Below are 24,224 nucleotides of genomic sequence, written 5' to 3'. Positions count from 1 at the left end.
GGCCACACACACGAATCTATCGTTGACAAAGCCCCTGTAAGCTGGTTTATGTCCTCCCCTCGCCTTCACCATTCTGTAAATGCATAGAATTATTTAAGAGGAAAAAATTACTGTGGATAAAAATTGGTTCGGAGCCTTGGAATTGGCCGGTCGTGTTGTGTTTCCTTCCAGGGCCGGCAGGCGGGGCACCAGGCAAGGCTTGGAAGCCGCGCCTCTCAACCTCTCCTGGCCTCCCTTGCCCAACTTCCCCATAGACACAGCTTCAACTAAAAGTGGCCATTGACCTTTCAAACTTTTGAGCAGTGGTGCAACAGAACAGTATTTCAAAGAAAAATGGTTATCGAAATTTCGAATCCGGTTTTCCCATGAGTGCTTTTTTTTTTTTTTCTGTAAAAAAAAAGTAGGTCACATTCAAAGTGGGTCACGTTTCAGGAGCCGGTGTGCCTGGATGCAGGCTCGGAGGCTAGGTAGCCTCTTACAGAGTGGGAGGTGAGGGTCCCAATAGGAAAGAAGTACTGGGATCAATACGAACTCCGGGTCCCTGGCTTTGCAGGGATTCACAGAGACAAACGCACCAGGCCTGTGACCCCGCACCCTACCCGGGCACAGGTAAGGGCACCTCCTCTGTAGGGTGGTCAGGGTGGGTCTCCCGAAGGGCAAGCAGGAGTTGAGCTGAGGAGGAAAGGAGAAGCTGGGCAAGGCTGATGCAGGGGACTACCAGTTGCAGCTCCGGGGGGGGGGGGGAGGGGAGGGATTGCGGGCAGTCTGCGCAGCTTTAAGGAGGCGCTCAGCTCGGCTCTTTCTTGGCCTTCTAGGATGCCGGCGGAGGGGACAGTCTCTGGGTCGCTTCCTGAGGTGCCGGAGAGTGGAGGTCGACCTGGGCAGTGGCGTGCTAGCTCTAGCTCTGTGTGTGTCTTAGAGAGGGAGGGACTGACATCTGAGCCCCGCCCCCTCCCCGCACGCCGGTCCTGCATCCCGCGTGGAGGAGAGGAGGGTCGCGTCTGGCAGGCGCACAGCGGGGTGGATGGCTGGCCTAAAGGTTCCCTCCTCTGTGGAGGGCTGGGGAGGAGAGGGGCTGCTATTCGCGGGACCGAGGTGCTCAGCTGATGCGGACACAGGGGCAGGTACTGGCGGCTTAATAGGCATTGGCTGGGTACTTCTCCTTGTTCCCGAGCACCCCGAGGTGCAGGGTCAGAGGAGGGCGGAGTCGCAGGCTTCCACCCCGCAGCCACCAGCACCAGCACCAGCACCCGCACCGGCTCTCTCCACCGGGCTCCCTTGAAGCCTGCGCATTAGCGGCCGGGGCCTCTTTAAAGCGCTGGCGGGGGCTGCGGTCACGTGAGGCGGATTCCTGGAAAGTTCCTGGAAAGCGGCCTCCGCCGCGGCCGGGCGGGGCGCGAGGGGCGGGAGGCGGGGAGCGAGGGAGGCGCGTCGGGCTGGGAAGTCGCGCGCACACTCGGCTCCGGGGACAGACGGTTAACTCTTGCCAAGTCTCGCCGCCTCTGCGGCTCGCGGGCCTTGGGCTTCCCCCCCTGAAGCATGAGCCTTTCCTCCCGCAGCCGCCAACGCTGCGCGGGTCTGGGACAGTGCGCGCCGGGACTCCAGGCGCGCGCCCTCAAGATCCCTTGTGCCCGGAGCCCGGAAGCTTGCGGCAGGTACCGCTCGCGAAGCCCGAAGGTTCCGCCCGGGGGACAGTGGCCGGGGAGGGCGGCGGGGTGCGAGCACGGGAGCGGCGGCGGACCGCCTGGGCTTCCGCAGTTTAGGGCGCCCCGGGAGAGTTCAAGTCGGGGCTCTGCCCCATCCGGACTCAACTGCCTCCCCTCTCCCGGGTTCCTTCTCAGTCTCGGGAAATCTTCCGAGCACCCCAACCCCCAACAACTGCTACCCAAATTTATAATCCTAATAACCTGATCTCCCGCTCCTCCCCGCCAGCCTCCGCCCTTGCTCCCCCACCCCACCCCTTCTCTTTCTCCCATCTCCTCCGCTTCAACTGGAGGGAAACCCGGCACTGGCGAGCAGGGCTGTCAGCCTGGGGCGGAGAGGGGGAAAGCTAGGCGACGATCCCTGGGATTTTTGTCTGCCTTTGGCGCAGAAAAACTCGGCTGCTTTTACTGAGCGCAGAGCCGATTGCATCCCCAGGCATCTCGTTCCACAAATAAACGTCACCCGGGGAACTCAGACGGACACCCCTCCTTGCCCCCTGGCTCCCCCGCCCCTTGTCCGCTGGGGAGGCTGCATGGTGCGGAGGCGGCGGTCGCGGTGGCGGAGGTAAGACCTCAGTCCCAGTTGATGGCATGGCCCGCAGCGCTCGCTGTTGCTTGCTCAGCCCCGGCTTCATTTGGAGCTCCGGCGGGGGCTGCACGCTCCGGCCGATTCCTCGACAGCGCCCGCGGCGGCAGCCGCAGGAGCCGCGGTCCGCGTTTTGGAGCGACCGCCGCTGCGCCCCCCATCCTCGTCTGGAGCGTGCTCCAGGAAGCGGCTGGAGTGGGGGCGAGGCCGCCTCAGAGGCGGGGATGCAGCGGCTGACGCGCCGCTAGCGCACCGCAGCACCCTCGGCTGGCGACCCAGGAGCCCTGCGGCGATGTAGGGCGTGGAACCAGGTTTTGCCGGATGCATCCTCCCAAGGGCCCTGGGGCTGCTCGAAATGTAGGATGGAAATGCCAAGTGCAGAGAACTGCCCTGTTCTTTGTGTAATGTCCCCCCCCCCCCACTTGCCCATGACAAAGGCCTATCCATCCGGACCCGCAGGTGACTGTTTCCTGGGCTGCCTGTGTGTAATTCCAGCACACAGTTCTTCGGCGGGAAAACACCTTGTTTACTCTCATCCTGTCTCCCTCCTCGCCCCTCTACTCCGGCCAACTTTAGTGTTTTGGATCTCTGCCCTTTTTACCCGTCTTTCCCCAGAGTTGGGCAGGGCGTTAGCTGGATGCTCGGGGTTAAATGGTACAGAACACGCAGGCGGAGGAGTCCCTGGGATTTTCCACGTGTCTGTTTACCCACCCCCACCTCGGCCGTAGGGGTTCAGCCCAGACTGACCCAATCTCTGTCCCATTGTTTCTTCACAGGCAATCTGTGGGTGACTGTGTCTGCGAGAGACTTTGCCACACCATTCTGCCGGAATTTGGAGAAAAAGAACCAGCCGCTTCCAGTCCCCTCCCCCTCCGCCACCATTTCGGACACCCTGCACACTCTCGTTTTGGGGTACCCTGTGACTTCCAGGCAGCACACGAGGTCCACTGGCCCCAGCTCGGGCGACCACCTGTCTCGGACGTGTTGACTCATCTCCCATGACCCTGCGGTGCCTGGAGCCCTCCGGGAATGGAGCGGACAGGACGCGGAGCCAGTGGGGGACCGCGGGGTTGCCGGAGGAACAGTCCCCCGAGGCGGCGCGTCTGGCGAAAGCCCTGCGTGAGCTCAGTCAAACAGGTAGGGAGCTGGCGGCTGGCGCGAAACGGGGCGTCCCCATCCCCACCCTACCCAAGGCGGTGGCGGAGAGCGCGGCTGGGACGCGGGCCCAGGTTGGGGGCACTGAAAGTGATGAACTACTTCTCCTCCCGTCCGGTCTCTGCTCCGGGAACCGCAGAGAGGGATGCCCGGATCTTAGGTGACCACAAAAGCAAAGTGGAGGGACGCTGAGGCTTGGGCGAGGGCCGGGAGCGAGCTGGGTTCATTTTGGAAATGTTCTCCCAGCACCGTGGAGCCTAGGCTGCTTTCAGCCGGAGCTCCCGCTCGCTCCGGCGTGGGAGAAAAGTGGCCAGCGCCTCTCTTAATGCCGGGTGCGCGGGCGGCCAGTGGGCTGTGCTGCCTCCTGTCTGGGCTGTGAGCGCTCCGGGAGCAGCCGCCTCTGCCGCAGCCCGGGATGGTGGCAGCCAAGTTCAGACTGTATTGAATCGCAGCTGCCGGGGTGGGGGGTAGCCTGGGCCGAGTGCAGCCTGCTCCCCGCAATGCGGAAAGCACCCTACATCTGAAAGCAAAGAAGAGAAATTTATATTTTCTCCCAATAGCTCGAAAACAATTCGAGTCTTAAAAAATCTGGCTTCTGAAAACTTACCTTTGAGGCAAGACAACTTTTGTAGCAGTAGATCTTGGGAGAGGAGAAAAAGTTCCAGTCTTTCCTTTCGGCTCTGGGCTTTCCTTGGGAAAATTTCCCAGTAATATTTTTTGTTGCGGAGGGGTGTGTGGGGGGGGGGTGGCGAGGGGAGCTGTCGGCTGAAACGGAGGGGGGCACATTGTTCAAAGTTATTAAACGAAGTATCTTGAGTTACTTTTGTAAGTGAGGTTTAGAATCTGGTCAAGATGAATCAAATGGAGATTTCAGAGAGCAGAGGTTATAATACATTTTGATCCAGGGCAAAGTCCAAAAGAATATAGTGAAGACTGTAAACTGTTTCTGCTCTTCCTCGGCAACTGAGCTAGTTGTAATCAAAGCAGTCAACAGTAGTGCCTCCTAGGGCTTCTAACAGAGGCTAAATGTTACAAGTTCTTTGGGGGCAGGTTAGAGGGCTACCAGCCAGTCAAAAAACTTGCTTCTGTTTTTAATGGAATTATCGGAGATACGTTTTCCACTTTGTCCCCTAACGTCTAATTTAGTTCTGATTTACTTAGGTTTTTGTTTCCGTTAAACTGTACTGAAAGGTTTTTTTTTTTTTTTTTTTTTTTNAGTCAAAAAACTTGCTTCTGTTTTTAATGGAATTATCGGAGATACGTTTTCCACTTTGTCCCCTAACGTCTAATTTAGTTCTGATTTACTTAGGTATATGTTTTAGTTATCCCCAACTTAAATGGTTTTTTTTTTTTTTTTTTTTTTCCTTTGTCAGCCAATATGTCTGTCATATTGCAAAAGTTCTTTTGGCTCATTAGGAGAAAACCTTAACATAATTTAAAGAAAAGCTTCAGAAAATCATTTGAACAGAAAAAAAATTGGTTTATAGTTGTGCCTAGAATGGACTAAAGTTTTTATTAAATACTTACCCAGAGATTTGTGGTAGGCCTTGGTAAACTTTAACTCACAGGCTTAAAAAAAAAAAAAAAAAGTGTAACAAGAGAAATTAACCGTGAACCGTGGTACAGATTTATAAATCCCAGGACTTGGGAGGTGAGTGAAGAAGAACAAGAAGGTTCAAGGTTATCCTTGGCTACAAAGTAAAATTGAGGCCAGCCTGGGCTACAGGCAGCCCTGACTCAAACAAAGCAAAACGACTAGAAAAACGACTGCCAAGTACAGACCATACTCTAAAAATTCTTAATAATAACTATTTCACTTTCTCTTCTTTTTCTTTTTTGAATGAAAAACCCCAGGATGGTACTGGGGAAGTATGACTGTTAATGAAGCCAAAGAGAAATTAAAAGAGGCTCCAGAAGGAACTTTCTTGATTAGAGATAGTTCGCATTCAGACTACCTGCTAACTATATCCGTGAAGACGTCAGCTGGACCGACTAACCTGCGGATTGAGTATCAAGATGGGAAATTCAGATTGGATTCTATCATATGCGTCAAGTCCAAGCTTAAACAGTTTGACAGTGTGGTTCATCTGATTGACTACTATGTCCAGATGTGCAAGGATAAACGGACAGGCCCAGAAGCCCCACGGAATGGGACTGTTCACCTGTACCTGACCAAACCTCTGTATACATCAGCACCGACTCTGCAGCATTTCTGTCGACTCGCCATTAACAAATGTACCGGTACGATCTGGGGACTGCCTTTACCAACAAGACTAAAAGATTACTTGGAAGAATATAAATTCCAGGTATAAGTATTTCTCTCTCTCTTTTTAAAAAAAAAACAAACAAAAACACATGCCTCATATAGACTATCTCCGAATGCAGCTATGTGAAAGAGAACCCAGAGGCCCTCCTCTGGATAACTGCGCAGAATTCTCTCTTAAGGACAGTTGGGCTCAGTCTAACTTAAAGGTGTGAAGATGTAGCTAGGTATTTTAAAGTTCCCCTTAGGTAGTCTTAGCTGAATGATGCTTTCTTTCCTATGGCTGCTCAAGACCAAATGGCCCTTTTAAATGAAACAAAACAAAACAAAAACAAAATGTCCCAAGGAAAGGCAAGAGAATATTCCTGTCAGAGTGACTTGCCTTTGTTTTCCGGGTTCCTATGCACTGGGTCAAAAGTCCAAGCACCATAGGAGAGAAAGAAAGGCTTCCATCTCCAGGAGGACAGCTGGAGGAGGAAAAGACCCTGGCTGACCCGGGCTTCAGCTTCACTTCTAGACGCCTGGGGTTCAGTCTGTGTTAGAACCTGTTATAGTTTGCATCCTGATATATCTAGTAGGAGTTCCGTTAAGCTGACCATGCTTGTATTTATCCCTCGTCTTATGCAACTAATCAAATCAACCAAAAAAAAGGAAAAAAAAAAAAAGAAAAAGAAACGAAAAAAGAACCGTCACCATGAGACCCTGTATTTGTCTTTTTTACTCCACGTATGAACTCCCCCGTGAGTGAGTACTGTAGTACTCTGTCTCAAGGCAGCCTTACTTCAGACACATTTCAAACTGGTGCAAACAGAAAAGACTTCTCTCTTTTCCTCTGAGGCTAAAGACAAGAATGTCACGCTATCCAGGTGCAACTCAATCCTTGAAAACAGAAACCAATGCAGACAGAGGCATTTTACCCCTTGACCTAGCTGTGAGTCCCAACCTAGTGCCATTGTTTTTTTATTTTTATTTTTATTTTTGGAAATGGCTTTAGAACTTTCCAAGTTATCCTTGAATTGTCTGACCACGGACATCAACAGCTGCCTCCCTTCTACCATGTAGAATCCTATGACTTAACTTTTCTTCCAGATATAGAGGGGTACCTGCCTGTTTTTCAAAGTGTTTATTATTTACTGCTGTTACTATTTGATTAGAATGTATCAAATAAAAACAAACTTGACTTTTACAAGTTGCACTCATTACTTTGAGTTGTAGGTGTACATTTCTATGCTAATAAAAGGTTGCCATAAAAACTCATTATCAAGTGAAATAAACTAAGCAATCAGCTCAGGGTAGAACATTAACTCGCTTGCCTCCAAATAAGGTCTGCACCTGCTCTATGTGTTTTAGAAAGCATGGTTCACAGGCTAGGAATCGGCAAGACAGCCTGATCATGTGCAGGCCGGATGGGCACAATCCTTGTGCATTTCAAAAGCAATGGTTTAGAAGCGATAAAAGTTATGTCAGGGTCTAAACTCGAACAAGTTCTGCAGCCGCTTTTTCTTGGCCACCAGTCTCACGACTGCTGTAGTGTGCCATTTTCTCTGGAGTCTAGACACTATGCCTCTTGCCGCCCTGTACATGTTTCCTGGCCGGCCACAGGTTCCTGTGTGTCCCGGGTGAAAGGAGAACCTGGGGTGTCGTGTGCATGCTCTAAGTGAATAGGAAATTATAAAAGTGCAGAATAATAGAACTGACTTACCTTGCAGGGTTTGAAGTCCCCAGTTTTACACCAGGAAGGAAACATTAAGTTTATCCAACCTGGATGGATTGCTGGGTGTGGCTCAGGAAGAGCCTGCTTTGCTCTGCTGGGTGGCGGGGCAATAGCCTTCCCCTTAGGATACTTAGATTCACTTTTTCTGGATCTCCCTTTTGCACACTGACGACGATGGTTCTCTGGTAGAACGCTTGACGCCTGGGAAAACTCTGACAGGATCCCTAGCAAGGGGCTTTGTGGAATCCTTTTACAGGTCTCCCTGCTGTTCCTCAGGTATTGGGAGTGAGGAGGTAGTCAGGAGACACTGTGCCTGTGGAATTATGACAAGCTCCCCAGTATTGCATTCAGCGCCTGCAGGTGTGTGTGTATTGGGAGCCCAGATTCACTGCTTGGGGCTGTGAAATGGATCACCTTATCTAACTCTAGTCCTGATGGCAAGGAAGTTGATAGGCGTCAGGGGACAGTTTTGGTTTTTTTCTTGCTTTATAGTTTCTAATATTTATTTATTGAGTTCCTTGCGTGCCAGCCTCTGACTCAATACTTCATATTATCTCATTTCATCCTTGGAAGAACCAAAAGAGCAAAGTCCAGGATTTATGGGAAGTGAATATTTCCACACTGATCCAGTTAACAAGTTAGAGCAGGCTGTAATAGCAGCCTTTTTGCTGCGGCCTCAACCAGACTAGTGCAGATACTGTAATTAGTGTTGCGTCCTCTCTCGCTTTAAAAACATTTTCAAGAAGTTGTTTCTTGGTGCATGTGTGTATGTGTATGAATGCGCCATGTCATATATGTGGGAGGTGTAGCACAGCTTCTCCGTTCTTGCCTCTTGCTGCGTGGGCTCCAGGGATTGGACCTCAGTCTTTACCGACAAGCACCCTTACCCACTGAGACATCTTGTCAGCCTTCCAGTCAGTCTGGTCAATGGCTTTTTTTTTTTTTTGAAGATCCCTGAAATAAGTGGTAAAGTGGGGGTGGGGAGGGAGTTTGTCCCCTTCCTGGGTGACTACTAAATGATGCCAGGTATCACTGACGGTCCCATCTAACAACAGAAACAAAACCGGATTCACCCAAGGTGTCCTCAACAGAGGCTGGGAAATTTCTCTTTCACTGTTGTTTTTCTGTGTGGGGTGGTGTGAAGCATTAGTAAGGACACTTATTATTGAGATTCTAATTGTTGCTGTTCTTGTGGCATGTCCTGTGCCCTGTCGCAGGATTTGTGTATCTACCCCCGACTTCAGTGACTGCTATGAGTTTCTGTTCAGAGGACGCAGAGATGAAGGAGCGTATGTCATCCCATCTAAAGTTATCCACACAGATAACAGATGTAGTGACATCTGCTATTTTTAGAAACAGGGACCCCTGGTTTGTGTGCGTTTGGAAGCCTTGCTTAGTGTTGTCAGTATGAAGGTTTGGACTTCATCTTAATTACATAATCCAAATAGGTGACAGAAAGGGACTGTTGCTTGTTCCACACGGTTTATTTTCTTGGGAAGACTTTCTTTTCCCTGCTTTTAGAAAATTGTACCCTGCTTGGCGGAGGGTAGGAGACAGACACGTCATCAAGTAATCCAAGGGATGGAATGTCCCGAGAGCAGACTGTGCCCTTCTGGTTGTGGGTTTGGGCACAGGACAGGAGGGGGCTGTGACTCTAACAGCTAGGCCGAAGCCTCACTGGCTCCCAGGAGTCCTGTCCATCTCCTAGACCTCTACCCAGAATGTGGCTCTGGGCCTGTCATTCCCTCAGAGGCTCTGCGTTCTCCTCATCCAGTTGTTAACTCCCTAGAATCCTGGAGTCCGGAACACACTGTTTGGGTCACTCAGCCCAGGTCCTTTATAGGAACCAGAACATTTCAGATTCAGGGACTAGAGATCTAATCAGCAAACGGGCAACATGCAAACCCAGAGCTTAGGTCCGGTGGAAGCTCCACCCTTCTGCCCTCCCTTCAAACCGCCTGTGCCCTTCTTTGCTGCAGTTAATGTAACTCACAACTTGCTTCCTCTGACATGCAAAATCAGGCTTTGGGATGTCACCACAGCAGGATACTTTCAATTCTTAGCTCCTGCCCCACTCTCCAGGATTACCTCTTTTGATCCACTGTAGAGTGTAGAGATCTGTATTAATTTGAATTCTTTGGTTCTTTTTTTAAAATCATTTTGGAGATTGAACGTAGGTCTTTTCCCATGCTTGGCAAGCATCCTACCGTTGAGCCACATCACCAGTCTATGTCAATGTCTCTCTAATCTGTTTGCTGTTTGAAAGCCGAAGTCCTCCGGTCCTTGCTGTGTGGTGATCTCATGACACGTCTGCCAGATGTCACCTACACATGGCCAGGGTGCCCAGCTGACTCTACTCTCCTGTGCTTGCTTTCCAGTAGAGTCTATTTTGGCTTTTGCCCCCTCTTACATGCAGGTAGCTCCTGCCTTACTCTCTCCTCCTCTTCCCACAATGCTGTCTTTTTAGATGGTCGATTAGAGAAGTCCTGGGTGGCTGTATGATGGGCCAGCGAAGGATGGGAATTCAAGTCTACTTAAATTAGGTAAACTGACAGATTTAGGGTCCTTAGGATTAAGTCTGTGTCTGTTTCTCTTTAGTTCTCTTCAGGATTTAAAAACCAAAGCCAGTTCCTAACACCACATTTCAACACTTTAAAAAAAAAAACTTGTTTATTTAAACAACCGTAGGCTCCTTACTTGCTAGTTTATGCTCTATTGGGAAGGAAGAAAGACAGCCCTTCTTCAGCTTGTTTGTTGCTGAGAGCAATCTTTGCACCTTCAGTTTGGTCTTCTCATTCTCTTCTGCTACCCTTGAAGATTTTCTCCAGTTTTCCCTCTGTGTGGTTTCAGAGTAAGTCACCTTACCTCGCACTCAGCTTAAGGGACAGCTGTTGTTGGACTCAGCCTCTAAAAGCCCCGTTTGTCCCAAATGCCTGGCTAGCGGGTCAGCTGAAGCAGTCATTGTGGTCTTCCTACCCCCCTGTCCTCAGCTCTGTCCACAAGGGAGGTCTGAGCTGCCAAGTCTGACGGGGGACTCACTTCCATAAACATTTACTGAGCCATAAAAATAAAACTGCTTTTATAGACAACTCTCACTTTGAACTCCATTCTTCACTTAGAGAAGACGGTGCTGCCCCTCGAGCAGGAGCAGTTATACAGCCCGTCTGTGGCCTCATCTCAGTGAGGAACAGAGGGAAGGGAGACTCAAGCCAGAGCCTTGGTGCGAGCTAAGAAAATAACACCAGCTGCCTTCCTCTTCTGTTTCAGCCTAAGTTCCTCCCAGAGAGCCCCATCGCTGCGGCGAAATAAGACACATTTGCTAGTTAAATCATCACAGGACTTCATAGATTTTTCCTAGACTGTCCCAGTTTCCAGTCATGTTAAGATAAAAAGATAGCCTTTTTGCCAAACGGTTTTTCCCTTCTGTTCTTTGGGCAGCCCTTTTCCTGTTCAGATTTTGATCTTGTGTTGCTGTGATCTTTCTTAGTCTTTCAGGAAAAACCTCGCCATGTTGTTTTCTGCCCAGGGAAGTTGATTTCCCCACTTTGACTTTCGTCACCCAGATGAACTGATGAACTGCGTTCCCTTAGGTAGCAGGCGGAATCGTGGGTTTGGTCAGAAAGTGCGTTCTTGTTTTGTGTATTTTATTTACCTACCTGTTCTCCATTATGTGGTGATAAAGGGCGGACAGAGTGCCTGCCTTCAGACAAACCCGCTGCTTCCTCTCCGTTCATTCTCACTGGAACCACTGTCAGAAAAATGGCTTCTTGTCATTATTATTTAAGAATATTGAAGGCAGTAATAGGGCTGGGCAAAGAAAAAGGGGTGAAGCCTCACTGGTGTGGTGAGGGGCTCTCCCGAGTCTCTCATTAGGTACCCAGGGCTCTCAAGACTATGACCAGTTTATTTCTATCACCCTGTGTACCAGTCCTCGCTCTTGAGCTGGGGTAGGATTGAACAGCTTTAGCAAAAAAAAAAAAAAAAAATTCTTCTAAGACAGGGTCTTGTGTATCCTAGACTTGAACTCGAACTTGCTGTATAGCTAAGGGTTATCCTGAACTCCTGACCCTCCTGCCTCCGTCTTTCAGCTGCTGGGATTTCAGGTATGTGCCTGTATCAAGCCTGTTAATTCAGTGAAGCCAGGGCTTCCTGTGCTCCAGGCAAGTTCTTGACCAAGTGAGATACTTTCCCAGAAACTGGCAATCATTGTCTTCAAAATTGTGTTCCACTTTTATATTGGGGGGTGTTACCTTTTCCTGGTGGACCAGGCGCTTTCTGATTCAGCATCTTTCTCTCATCCATTACAGTGTTATCTGTAGAGTTTAGAGTTGCAGAGAATGGATATCCTTCACGTCTTTATTTTTTTTAATGATATATTTTATGTATGTGTGCATGTAATGTGTATGTATGTATACACACACACACACACACACACACACACACACACACGTGCGTGTAGATACCCAGAAAAGACCAGAAGAGGATGTCAGATTATGGTTCTGAGCTGCTATGTGGGTGTTGGAAATTGAATTCTGGTCCTCTGGATTGTGGTGTCAGAGCCATCTCTCCTGTCCCCATCCACAAAGTCTTGGGACCAAGGCCTAATAAATCAAGGTGTTAACCTTCTATTTATATTCATTTATTGCATAGCCACCCCTCCCCTCTTCCTGCCCTCCCCCCAGCCACATTTATTTGGTACCTGTTATATTCTTCATTAGGAACCCAGGGAAGAGTCACACTCTCACATTACAGAGGCCCTCTTACCTTATGGGAAGAGAGAGAGAGAAGACAGGATTCATATTTATTCAATAGTCTGGTCTGTCTCATGCCCCCTGGCACCATTGGTTAATCTCTACAACAGCCAGGAGCATTACAGACTCCTTTTACTGAAAATAAAACAGAAGCTTGAAGATGGAAACTGTAGCGCCCAGCAATACTGCCCTACGACTAGGAGTCTGTACCTGTATGGAGACTATGGAACACAATGCAGGGTTATAGCTATAAGCGACACCATGCTCTCCTCTCCTCTTAGTCTGATAAAGCATTCCTTACATGAGAGAACTGGCTTAGGCTTGTGCTGTGTACTGTCCTTCTGGACTCCCTGGGTGGTGGGACTTAGAGGTGGAGAGTGAGAGATGTGTGGTGGGCAGGCAGGAAGTAGGTGCCTGGGAGGAGTGGAGAGGCAGACAAGATGTTCAAGTTTGTCACCGGGCTCAGATTTGTCCCAGATTAATTTGGAGCTCTGGATCTGGAAGCTTTCCGTTTGATACCAGCTTCTACTCTGGGCGAGCTGAGCCAACTCTGCCTTTTCAGGAAAGCAGGGAATGGTGGCATAGTGGGTGCCATTCTGAACTGGGAATGGGAAGAGACTATTTCTAGTTGCTTTGTCTTGGACCAAACGCCGAGCTTCTTAGAGGCTCAGATAGTACATTTGTAGAACGTAGAGCTTGCAGTACTGATGTCTACAGTCAGTCTCTTTCAGGAAGTTACCCTCACCTGTGAGCACATCAGGATGGGAGGAGACAGGAGGGGCAAACTCTATATTTTATTGGGGGTCTCAGGTTGACTTAAGTTTTAGCATAGATTTTTGCCTCTATGCTATCATAGGCTCTGGCTTATTTGGGGAAAGAGATTCTCTCTACCCTAAATTGTTTTTTCCCTTTTCACAGTCAGAGTCAGTAGATTGTTTTTAGTATGGTAAGAGGAATTTTATGTTGTTTTCTGAGCCATGGATCTTTGAGCCCTGGCCTGTATTCAGAGTATAGACTTGGGCTTTTAGATCCTGGCTGTGATGGAGGAGGCTCGGATGTATACCGGTCCTTAGCCTAATAACCCTCAGAATGGGTTTCCATCATCAACGGGCTGAGATGACTGTCCTTGCTGCTCGCTGGCCTCTTGGGAAAATGTGGGCAAAGGATAATCTCTCCGGTTATAGATTATTCTCATTTTTGACTGGTGGTCTTTGAGTTTTGCATTCCCTTGTCCAGCAATTTACTACAAAAGCTATAATTTGTTACAAAACACCACCACCACTGGATGTAAGGAGATTCTTAGATTCTTTGTTAAAAAACAAAACAAAACAAAACAAAAAAAACTGAAAGAATTGTTCCTTTTCCTTATCAGAAGTCCCTGGGCTTTGCTTATGCTAAGCAAGTGTTTGACCATACACCCATGCCCCCATCTTCCACACTGAAACAGCTTTGAGTGTGCGGCCCTCCCCCTGGTCCCCCCCCTTCTTTAAGTTTTCTTTTATTATTTGTGTGTCAATGCTTGTTTGACGGTATGGGCACATGCATATGTGTGCCTGTGAGGCCAGAAGAGAAGAAGGCTTCAGATGACCTGGAACTGGAGCTATATATAGGTGGTTATGAACCTCACTTCATATAAATGCTTGGAACCGAACTGTGGCCCCGGTCCTCTGCAAAAGAGCAAGCAGCAAGTGCTCCTAGTCACCGAGCCATCTCTCCAGCCCCTAACCATCTTTTGTACTTGGTGGTCTATTCCCTGGCTTGATCAACTGATACTTTGTTCCTGGCCTCCTGCCCAGCTGGGACTCTAGGTATACACCCTCCTGTACCACTGATACTTTGTTTCTGGCTTCCTGCCCAGCTGGGACTCTAGGTATACACCCTCCTGTACCGTTCCTCCTGGATCTGTCTTAAAGCAGGGGTGCCCACTTCTGCTCTTGACACCCACCATGGTTTTGGTGCCCTTTGTTGCCAGCAAGAGAGAATCAGGTTGAAACTTACTTGCTAATCTGATAGAGATGGCAGCTGGTAGAGCCTTCGGTGCTGTTCTTTCACAGAGTAAGTTCTTGCTTTGCAACTGGATGCAAATGGAAGTTAGTCACCATGAGTTGTAAGCTCGGCTTTCTCTGCCAGCTCACCTTATCTCCTTTCTTCCTAACTCACCCACTCTAAGGCCGCCTGTTAAGCCAGCAGAAAATAGACCCGATACAGCAAATCAGGGAGAGAATAGAGGAATGCAGGCATCAGATCACTTAGCCTGGCAATAGTTTAAAGCTCCTGGTTGAAGTTGTGTTGGGCAGGTTGGAGAATTCATCATGTTGAAAGAGTGGGAGTAAGGCAGCAGCGATTCCAAAACAGACCAACTCTCCAGTTCCCAAAGGAAATTAATCCTGTCTTTCTACAGTGTGAATAATTCAACACAGATAAATTACACACTCACTCACGTTCAGTGTTTCCTCCTTTACCTAAGCCACCTATTCAGCATTACCTAATAATGCTGAATAGTATCATCTTTTCCTCTCTCTCTCTCTCTCTCTCTCTCTCTTTCTTTCTTCCTTCCAAGTTTTCTTTCTTTCTTTTTTTAGATATGGGTTTCATGTGGCACAGGCTAGCCTTGAACTATGTAGCTGAGGCTGGTCTTGAACTCATGATCTTCCTGTCTTTAATTCCTAAGCACTGAGATTATAGGCATCCTTTACCATGCCCAACTTTTTTTTTTTTTTTTTTTTTATCAATGTTCAACCAACCATGAGCCTTTTAAGGTACATTTCAGCTGCAATGGACTTTTTTTTTTTTGTTTAAAGTGATAAATTGATAGCTAATCACTGATTTTTAAATTGCTTTTGTGAGGACTGTATTCTAATTTTCAACAACCGAGTTCTACACTGTCTTTTTCTACAGAAGGCAGCTGTGTATCTAGAATAACAAGCTGTGTCTCAGCAGTGAGCCTCTACTGACTTTTTAAGTTGCTAGGTCTGACAAAACTAGGACATGAAAATGTACTTACTTTAAAGCAAAATTCAGGTTTTCTTTAGTGCTACATCTCAGGTTTTCTATACTAACCTGGATTGAAAATTTCCACATTGTTGATATTCTCCCTCTTCGTATTTATCTCTCTCACTTGCTTATTTAGTTAGATATTTTATCCATCTGCTTATTCACACAGTCAGCCCACAAATATTTATTAAACATCTACTTAGATCATGCATAAGACAGGGTCATAGAGAAAGTTGAAAGAACACTATCTGTCCTTAAGCAAATCACAATTCCAAAATTACAGGATAGGTCCTGTTGACATCTTTGAGGGATGAGTTGGGAGACTCCAGGGCAATGGTTCTCAACTTTTCTTGTGATACTTTAATACAGTTCCTCATGTTGTGGCAACTCCCAATCATAAAATTATTTAGTTACTACTACTGTAATTTTGCTATTGTTACAAATTGTAATGTAAATATCTCCTTTTTTGATGGTCTTAGGTGATTCCTGTGGAAGGATTGTTTGACCCCCACCCCCACCGTGGGGTCAATCCCCACAGTTTGAGAACCTCTGCTCTAAGGGATGCTTGAAGTCAAGGATGGTATATACTGTATCTCATACACACACACACACACACACACACCTCTATAGGAAGGTTTCACTTATCAGTAGACACAATATAGTGTTAACAATGGCAAAGAATAACACAGAATTCATTATTGCTATCTTCAGTATTGGAGTTCACTACCTGACATTTTCAGACGGGATACGAAGCCTGGGCCAATGGGAGTGCTGAATAATGCCTCTAAATCTGCAGGTGTTAACCCATGCAGTCAGGCAACACAAATAAAGGATATTTTTAGAAGGCTGTGATTGTTCTGACCACACACAAGGTTGTCTCCCTCATTGCCTCCCAGGCAGTGTAACAGGTGTTTGGTATAAACGTCGTATTAGTTACTTATCGATACTCAAATCACCCTCACACACGCACACGCGCGCACGTGCACATGTGTATGTGCATGGGCAAGCACACACTCAGCCTTGTATTTTAATATGCCTTAAACAGTGCAATGTCTGGGGCACTCTCAAATTTCCACATTGCTAACGCCCTCCCCCATACTCTTGAATTATTACTTACTAAAATCTAAATTCCATCTTTGCTACCTTAGACCCAAATGAGGGACCCTTGGGTCCGCTCTTCCCGGTTCTTTCGTGGCTGTATGCTCCTGCTTCTCCAGCTCTCAGGCCTGATTTTTCTGTTTCCCTTTAGAAAGTGATTCTAAATCCTTCCTCTTCGCTGGGTTCCCTTGCCCATGAAATCTAAAGTCCCACCTCCATCTCCCTGCCTAGCCATTAGCCACCTGCAACTTTATTTTCCAATTAGAGCCAACTGGGGGCAGGGACCCGGTAGTCGTGCAAATTCCTGTGTAATTTGGTAACCCAATTAAATAATGTAAGCAATAAACCAAATCCATAACATATACGTGCGATATTGCATCAAAAGCAATCTAGAGATGATTTAAAGTCGGCCCTTGAGTTACATACAAATGCTCTGCATCAGCTAATTATGCAAGGTTAATACATAAGGTAAATCTGAGGTTTGGGATGCCTTGTCCAAGTTCCTGGAGCCAACCCCACTTTGATACACAAAACCAGTGCACCCTGAGAGGGAACACCTAGATTTGTCTGAGGAAATCTAGGGAGAAAGCAGGGAAGAGGTGATTTCTAACCTGATGCATAGAAGATGACTTGGCCTGGAGGACAGATCAGCACTAAGGGTTGTTTGTTTGTTTGTTTGTTTGTTTGTTTGTTTTGCCTTTCAGAATTGTTAAATGTTTACCTGAAAACCCTTAAAGGCTTTTGAGTATAGAGTGATAGCCTCAGGCATGCGATCCAGAGCCTTTCAATCACAGACCTAGACTTGCAAAGGGACCCAGACCTAAAATGTCCCGGGCCATGGGCTTGGGGAGGAAAAGAGTTGACGTGGTCATTGTCAGCATCTTCTCAACAAGAAGGAGCTGTCCTTGAGATGTGAGTCTATCAACAGAGGAGGCAGAAGGAGCAAAGGACGGGAGATTATCACCCATGCAAACCTGGTGTTCGATATGAGATTACACTTACTGCGTATAGTACAAAATATGTTCTATACTTAAAAAACCCTAGCCGGGCATGGTGGCGCATGCCTTTGATCCCAGCACTTGGGAGGCAGAGGGAGGTGAATTTCTGAGTTCCAGGACAGCCAGGGCTACACAAGGAAACCCTATTTTGAAAAACCAACCAACCAACCAACCAACAAACCAACCCAAACCCTGAAGTTAAGATGGCTATCTATTGCTCCATCTTTTATTTTTAAAGATTATAATGACATCACTTTCCCTTCCTTGCTTACATTCAAAGGCATGGGCTTTTTTTTTTTATCACTAACTTGTTACATACATACATGTATATCTCTATACACACATACATGTATATCTATACACACAAACACACACACATGTAATATTTCTAAAGGCATAAATACAACTTTCTTTGTCTGTACAGTGCAAATTGTACACGTGGTTTCAGGGCTGACCATTGGGTATTGGCTAAGCAATAGGTGCGCTCCTCCCACGGGAAGACTATCCGGGTCTCAGCTTGGTTGCCTGTGTTCTTCGTGGAGGGTGGAGGCCTCCTGGGGGTGACCATCTTTTTATGCTCATCACACCCTTTCCTTCCTCCCTGTTGCCACCTTTTCTAAAAATTTCACCCAAGTAATACATGTAGTGTGTTTTCATCAATGGTCGAGTATGGAAAGCCGTACTGAAAAACAGTCTCCTTGGCTCTCCTCTTGTCTGTCAGTCCTGACTTTTGTTTTATGATTTCTGAGACACTCTCATGTAGCCCAAGCTGGCTTTGATCTTCCTACATCACCAAGGCTGGCCTTGAACTCTTCCTTCCATTTCCTTCATGTTTCCTATACAAGCCTGGTCTAACTTAGGCCTACACCTCTTGAAGCTCCGTCCTATTGCTCCTGTGCTGGAGTGTAAACGGTATGCAGACGGTGCCCTGTAGTTTATAGCCCAACTCTACTTTTTCATAGTCGATGCTGAATAAATAAATGACTGTGTGAAGACTTATTCTTTCCAAAGATAGTTCCTGTTTTGAGGTCACTGTATTATTTATCAATTCTCAATACCAGTTTTAGAAGCTGCAGTTGCAAATAAATAATGTATTCACTTGAGCTTCTGTGTTGTTTTCTGTGTAACGAGTTAAAGAATGCATTTAATGTTACCTCAAGCTGGAAGTAGAAAAGATGGTTTAGAAATGTCCCGCTCATTGCTTTTTATGCTTTTTAAAAATTTTTGTTTTATTTTATTTTTTTAAACTTTGGTTTGGTTTTCTTTTGCTGTCGTGAGCCCTGGGTCTCAGCAGAGCTTAGTGTCAGCTCGGCTGCCTGGGCTGGGAACTGCAGATGCCACTGTAGCTGAGCTCCGGGTTTGGCTCAATGAGGTCCCTCGCCGTGCTTCATGTGAGGTCCAGGAATGTATAGTTTTGCGGTCTGATATATTTTGATGGTTGCCAGATAAAATCGATGTCTGGCACTTTTTTCTAGGAAAAACACATTTAGACGTTTCCAAGCTGATTTGTAGGACTTCATGTCATTAGAACTTTGTGGCAGAACTTTTTCTCAAGTGGCTGAAAACATAAAAGAACTTCAGTCTTGAGGACTGTTCCCAGCATGCCCTGGGAGTGCCAAAGCCGAGAGGCGGACAACGGCCTGGATTGTTTAGACGGCCTTTCTTCAAAAATAACTGAGTATCTGGACTTCTTCCAATAAGGAAAATAACAGCTTTAGCTACTGACACCAGATTACTCCCACAACTTAGGAAAAACGGGGTACCTTTTCCTCAATTTTCTAATAACATTTCTTAGTCTGGCTGAGAGAACTCAGGTTAGTCTTGAAGGTTTGATTGCTGTTTGCTGTTCTATTCTGTTTTGTTTTGTTTTGTTTTTGTTTGTTTGTTTGTTTGTTTGTTTTTGCAAGAAGAGCTGGGTTGGGAGAAACAGACTGTTGTTGAAAGTTAACCTCCCAGTTCAGGCGTGCAAATCACAGTCGTTTTCTTCATTTATGTCCTAAGTATCTTGGATGCGAGTTAAGACGCTGTTATAAAGGAATGAATCAGAGAGAGAGAGAGAGAGACAGACAGACAGACAGACAGACACACAGACAGACAGACAGACAGACAGACAGACAGACAGACAGAGACTGAGAGATAGACAGAGAGAACCTGGTGATACACGCGTTACTTTTTCTTTAAACTCCCTGGCTTCTCTCTAAGGCCAGCGGGTGGATAGCAAGTCTTTACTTGTTGGCAGAACACTGAAGCCTCTTGGAACAAAATGACTATTGAAAACAAAAAAGCAGCTTCGAGAGATACACTTCAGCTAGGGAGCCCCGGAGTAAATATTTTAGATTTGGAAGAACTTAAAAAAAAAAAAAAAAAGCTACAGATCTTCTGAAAGACTTGCCATTTAATTAGTAGGTTAATGAGGCCTTAGGACAGAAAACTTGGTCTGGTTAAAGCACTCACAAAAACTCAGCTAGAGCCTGGAAGCAATTCAACCTTGATTTACAAACTCGGTGAGGACTAGGCCGACTTTGGCTATTTCGAGGAACTGGATAGGGAGAGGGATCAATCAGGGAGAAAGCTCTGTGTGTGTGTGTGTGTGTGTGTGTGTGTGTGTGTGTGTGTGTGTGTGTGTGTGATCTCGGGGGAATCTCCTCTCCGGTCTGGTCTCCATTCTTTCTGCGGGGGTCCACGCTGTCTGGGGCTCACCCTGGCTGAGCAGAGGGAAGGGCTGAGGTGCCACCGGCTGACGCAGAAGACGTTCTTTTTCTGCAGCCATCGGGGAGTGGCAGCTCCTCCTGGCGCCCCGGCGCCCTGCCGGTCTCTGGGGGTGGGGTGGGGTCCTTATGTCAGGCCACAGCTACAGAGGAGATGTCATCAAATGCGCGTTGCTGAGCGCACAGCGCCGCTTTTGATGGTTTCCTCTACAAGTGAATGGGTTAACACCTTCTTCTACACCCATCCCTCCGCCCCCACCGCCCCCACCGTTTACCTCCTACAAACAGAGCTCGGGAACCTGGCTGCCACTGTCTGCTAACAAAGCACCTCTCTTGTTTCTGTTAATCCAGAGTAAATATAATCTTTTTTAAAGCTGGTTTCTCAGTTATTCTGACAGCAACCTACTCGGGGTTAAAAAAAAAATCTAGCTAGTTCAGCAAGTCACTATAGTGGAGGGACAGGGCTGCCTACCTCCTTCCCCACTCCATCCCCTAGGACCTGTTATCTATTTGTAAAAAATATTTCAGAATGTTCTAATGTCATAGAAGCATCTATTTTTAATCACTTTTTTTTAAAAGCACACACAAACAGTATCATGGATACACATACATTCTGCTCTCTAATTTGCTTCTCAGGTTTGCTATTTGGTGTCTGTCTGCATAGCTTTTCATGTCCTTACTCAGCTCCCAGCTCTTTACATATTCCAGCCCATGAACACACTGTTGTTGACAGGCTTGGTCCCCATCAGTGGACCGTTAGGTTGTCTCTGCCCTCACAAACAACAGTGTAGCAAAGCCTCTGGGCTTAGGAATGTTCTGTGTTTATGGGCACAAATACACGGAGTAAATCCCTGCCCCTGGAACTTTTTTGGTGAAGGGGACGTGTTAGAAGATTTTCAAAGGTGTTAGAAGATTTTCAAAGGTGGGTAGTCCTACCAATATTTCAGACATAAACAAGTTATTATCTTTCACATCTCCAGCCTTTACCAGGCTTTCTTGGAAACACTGTTAATATTTAAATGACACATTTGTTACCGAGAGCAAATCAGCTTGTGTTTAGTTGCTAATTAAGTGTCTTTAAAGTTAAATTTCAAGTCCCAAACAGAGGTCTCTGGAGTGTGCAATTCTCTGCCAGGGCCTTTAGAAACTAGCAAGAAGCCAGCTGTGACAAACTCATCCCAGTCTCCAGGGACATCAACGGCTGTGGCATGTGGCTCCGTGGAAAACTAGCTGCTTTGAGAAACTCTAGGGTGGGATTGGGAAAGGGTTTGTTTCATGTGTAAGAGTGTTGTCTCCAATTAATTCACTTCAGAAACACTGACTAAATACAACCATAGCAAAAGTTTCTCCTCCCCCCTGCCTTTCTCTGTACCAGCCTCCCGACACCAGATGCGAGCCCGGTTCTAGGAACCACAAAATTAATTTCCTGTCACTGAAAGGTGATCTAGCAAGGGGATTAGCTTTGCCTGAGGATGTCACCCGGGTGGTCATACACTATATCTAGATCTTGTCCCCAAAGGGATATGTGGCTTGCTTATGAGTTTAGTGGTTCAAAGCGTTCCACCTGCACCAAACGGTCCATTTAACTCCTCACTTGAGTTTTCTAGGTAGAAACATTACAGATGAAACCAGATTCCAACGGATGAGTCAAGTTTTAGAACTTGGGATTCAAGCTGCTATTAAATTGCATTATCAGCGATCCTAGTAGCACTGCCCCCCTCCCCCATAGCCTTTTAGATCATAGTCAACCTTGAGGGTGGGGGTTGTGTAGAGTGTTGACAGTTGTCATATTTCCTCAAATAACCACTCGAATGAAAAAAAAATGGCTATTTTAAAAGCAAACTCCCTCACTCTCAAAACTCATCTTTAACAAAGACAATCACATTGGGATAGAGGGGTCTGGGTGGCATCCAAGAGGAAAACAAAGACAAACAAACAAACAAACAACAAAACTCAAACCAAACCAGATAAAACAAAAAGAAACTTCCCATTCTAGGTCCAAATCTGTGCTTTCAGATAGAGGAGACAATCAACAGGCCTGAGGAACCTCTTAATAAAAGCCTCTGATGGCAAACCAGTGTCCAGTCATACAGGAGGGGCGCATTGGAAGTGGGAGGGAGGAGAAATGAATTGTCCCACGATGTCCTGAAATAGAATGGTCCTCTCAATGGTCAGGAAGCACCTGGGGACTTAGTTGCTTAGAAATTCAGACAGAAATGGTTTCTGCAATTAGTGGGACATGAGGCTTCTAAGCGCCAACGCCTTTAATATTTTCGTGCCTTTATCTGCCTTTTCCATCAATGTGAATTACAGTGATAATGCATTCAAGTTAATAATACCAAATGTAACTTGGGTTGCAAGGGTGGGGCAGATGATGTCAAGCTAGGAAGGACACTTAGACCAGACACTTGGCTTTAACTCTGAAACTCCCTGTCCTGCACACTCAGCCTGCACACTCAGCCTGCACACTCAGCCTGCAGGACTTTCATTTTTACAGCTCTTTTCAAGATTCTGTTTAAAAGTCGAAAAGTGAAATAAAGATGTTTTAATTGTTACAGCATCTACCACCTCTTCTAATTTTTTTCTTTTTTCCTTCTTAACATCCATAAAGACTTTAGTCCAGTGGTTCTCACCCTTCCTAAGGCTGAGACCCTTTAATACAGTTCCTCATATTGTGGTGACTCCCCTCCCCACCCCCCAACCATAAAATTATTTTTGTTGCTACTTCGTAGCTGCAATTTTGCTACTGTTATGAATCACAATATAAATAACTAATATGCAGGCTATGTGGTATGGGACCCTATGAAAGGGTCATTTTCGTCCCACCCTGCAAGGGGTCACCACCACAGGTTGAGAAACACCAGCTTTCGAAGCTATTCTTTTCCAAAGTCTCCTTTACTACAAGTGACCAGGGTTCCTTTTTCTTTTTCTTTTTTTACTTATTCACTTTACTCCCACTCACTGCCCCCCCTTCTTGCCACCCCCTCCCACAATCCTTTCCCCTTCTCCTCTGAGTGAGTGGGGACACCCCCGTGTTCCCCCACCCTATGACAAGGGTTCTTACTAGGATTTTTCCTCTCCCTAAGAAGTATTCCAACTCTTGTTTCTTTAGATACAATCGTTTTCCTTCGGCACTCTATCCTGAAGGCAGTTGGTTTGCTTGAGAACTCGGTTGTTTCAGCACTTTAGAATGTGAATCCACAGTCACTGGGTTGCTAGAAAAAGATGTCACCAGTCGGTTTCAAGCACTGGGAGCGCTGGTAGTTAAGGGGAAGGCTTGAACTTGCATACCATTGATCTTTGAGTTTTAAATAAGAGTTAAAAAAAAAAATCCTGTGGTTATGTAACCGGTCCTTGAGGCAAGTTTGACTACACTTTCTTCAAATATCAAATTGAATAATCCAGTCAGAAGCCCAGGGTCCCAAGCCTTGTCAGCAGTATTCTGAAAGTTAGGATTTATTGCGACTTCTTTCATTGCCTGGGCTTTATTACGTTTGAAAAATATGTGATGGTATTACCCCGGATTTACTGGGGTTCTTAAGGTCTTGTCAAAAATGAAACAAGCCCTCTCTGTGGTATGAATCGCCCGTAAGCACGGTGGTGAGGGGAAACTTTGCCTTGAGAATCTCACTCTTAAAAACAAACTACGTTCAGCCCTTTCCTTTTTTCCAGTAGTCATTTATTTTACCGATTCTGAGGCAATGGTCAACTTCGGCGATACTTCACATCGTTCAACAAACTGTATGAGCTGCTTTTTAAAACACGGCTTGCATTTCCTGCCCCTCATCCCATTTAGAAACCTGATGGTGTGTTTCTGAAGACACGTCCCTAAATCTTGAGAGGGAAGCTCGATTCTTTCCACCATTCTTTGTGGTCCAGAGTCCAGCTCTGAAGTGGGCTCCTTGTCGACTCCAATGCACCTTGAAAGGCAGGAGCTGAGCGAAGCTCACGTTTCCTGCCTGTGTGCGCCTCTCCGCTTGGAATGTCTCTTTTCTGCCAACTGAAAGTAGAGCCTGATCCTCCTCCTCTTCTTCTCCTAGATTAAGTCTGCTTTCACTCCTTTGAAATTAGTTTGCTTCCTCACCAGAAATGCCTAAAAGAAAGAAAGAGAGAGAAGCAGAGAGACAGAGACAGAGAGAGACAGAGAAGAGAGAGAGACAGAGAGACAGAGACAGAGAGAGACAGAGAAGAGAGAGAGACAGAGAGACAGAGACAGAGAGAGACAGAGAAGAGAGAGAGGCAGAGAGACAGAGA

General features: G+C 46.7%; 1 protein-coding gene across 6 annotated transcripts in view; it reads left to right on the top strand.

The window, feature by feature from the left end:
• The first annotated feature begins 400 nt into the window (after nt 1–400).
• The window catches only part of Socs2 (suppressor of cytokine signaling 2), a 31,078-nt gene continuing 7,254 nt past the window's right edge, over nt 401–24,224 (top strand). Inside the window, exons 1-3 of one of the 6 annotated variants that reach the window (XM_029482944.1) lie at nt 401–609; nt 3,066–3,426; nt 5,299–5,750. In XM_029482944.1, the coding sequence (XP_029338804.1) occupies nt 3,288–3,426; nt 5,299–5,750 (591 nt within the window). In that variant the 5' untranslated portion in view covers nt 401–609; nt 3,066–3,287. Of the gene's footprint in view, nt 610–1,067; nt 1,125–1,414; nt 1,656–1,689; nt 2,269–3,065; nt 3,427–5,298; nt 6,894–24,224 lie in introns of those variants that run through there. The other 5 variants (XM_029482946.1, XM_021174488.1, XM_029482942.1 and 2 more) reach the window with 5 other exon arrangements.

The sequence above is a fragment of the Mus caroli genome, chromosome 10 (genome assembly GCF_900094665.2).
Source record: "Mus caroli chromosome 10, CAROLI_EIJ_v1.1, whole genome shotgun sequence".
Lineage (NCBI taxonomy): Eukaryota > Metazoa > Chordata > Mammalia > Rodentia > Muridae > Mus > Mus caroli.
Note: the sequence above shows the minus strand (reverse complement) of the source record. Positions and strands in the feature narration are given on the sequence as shown.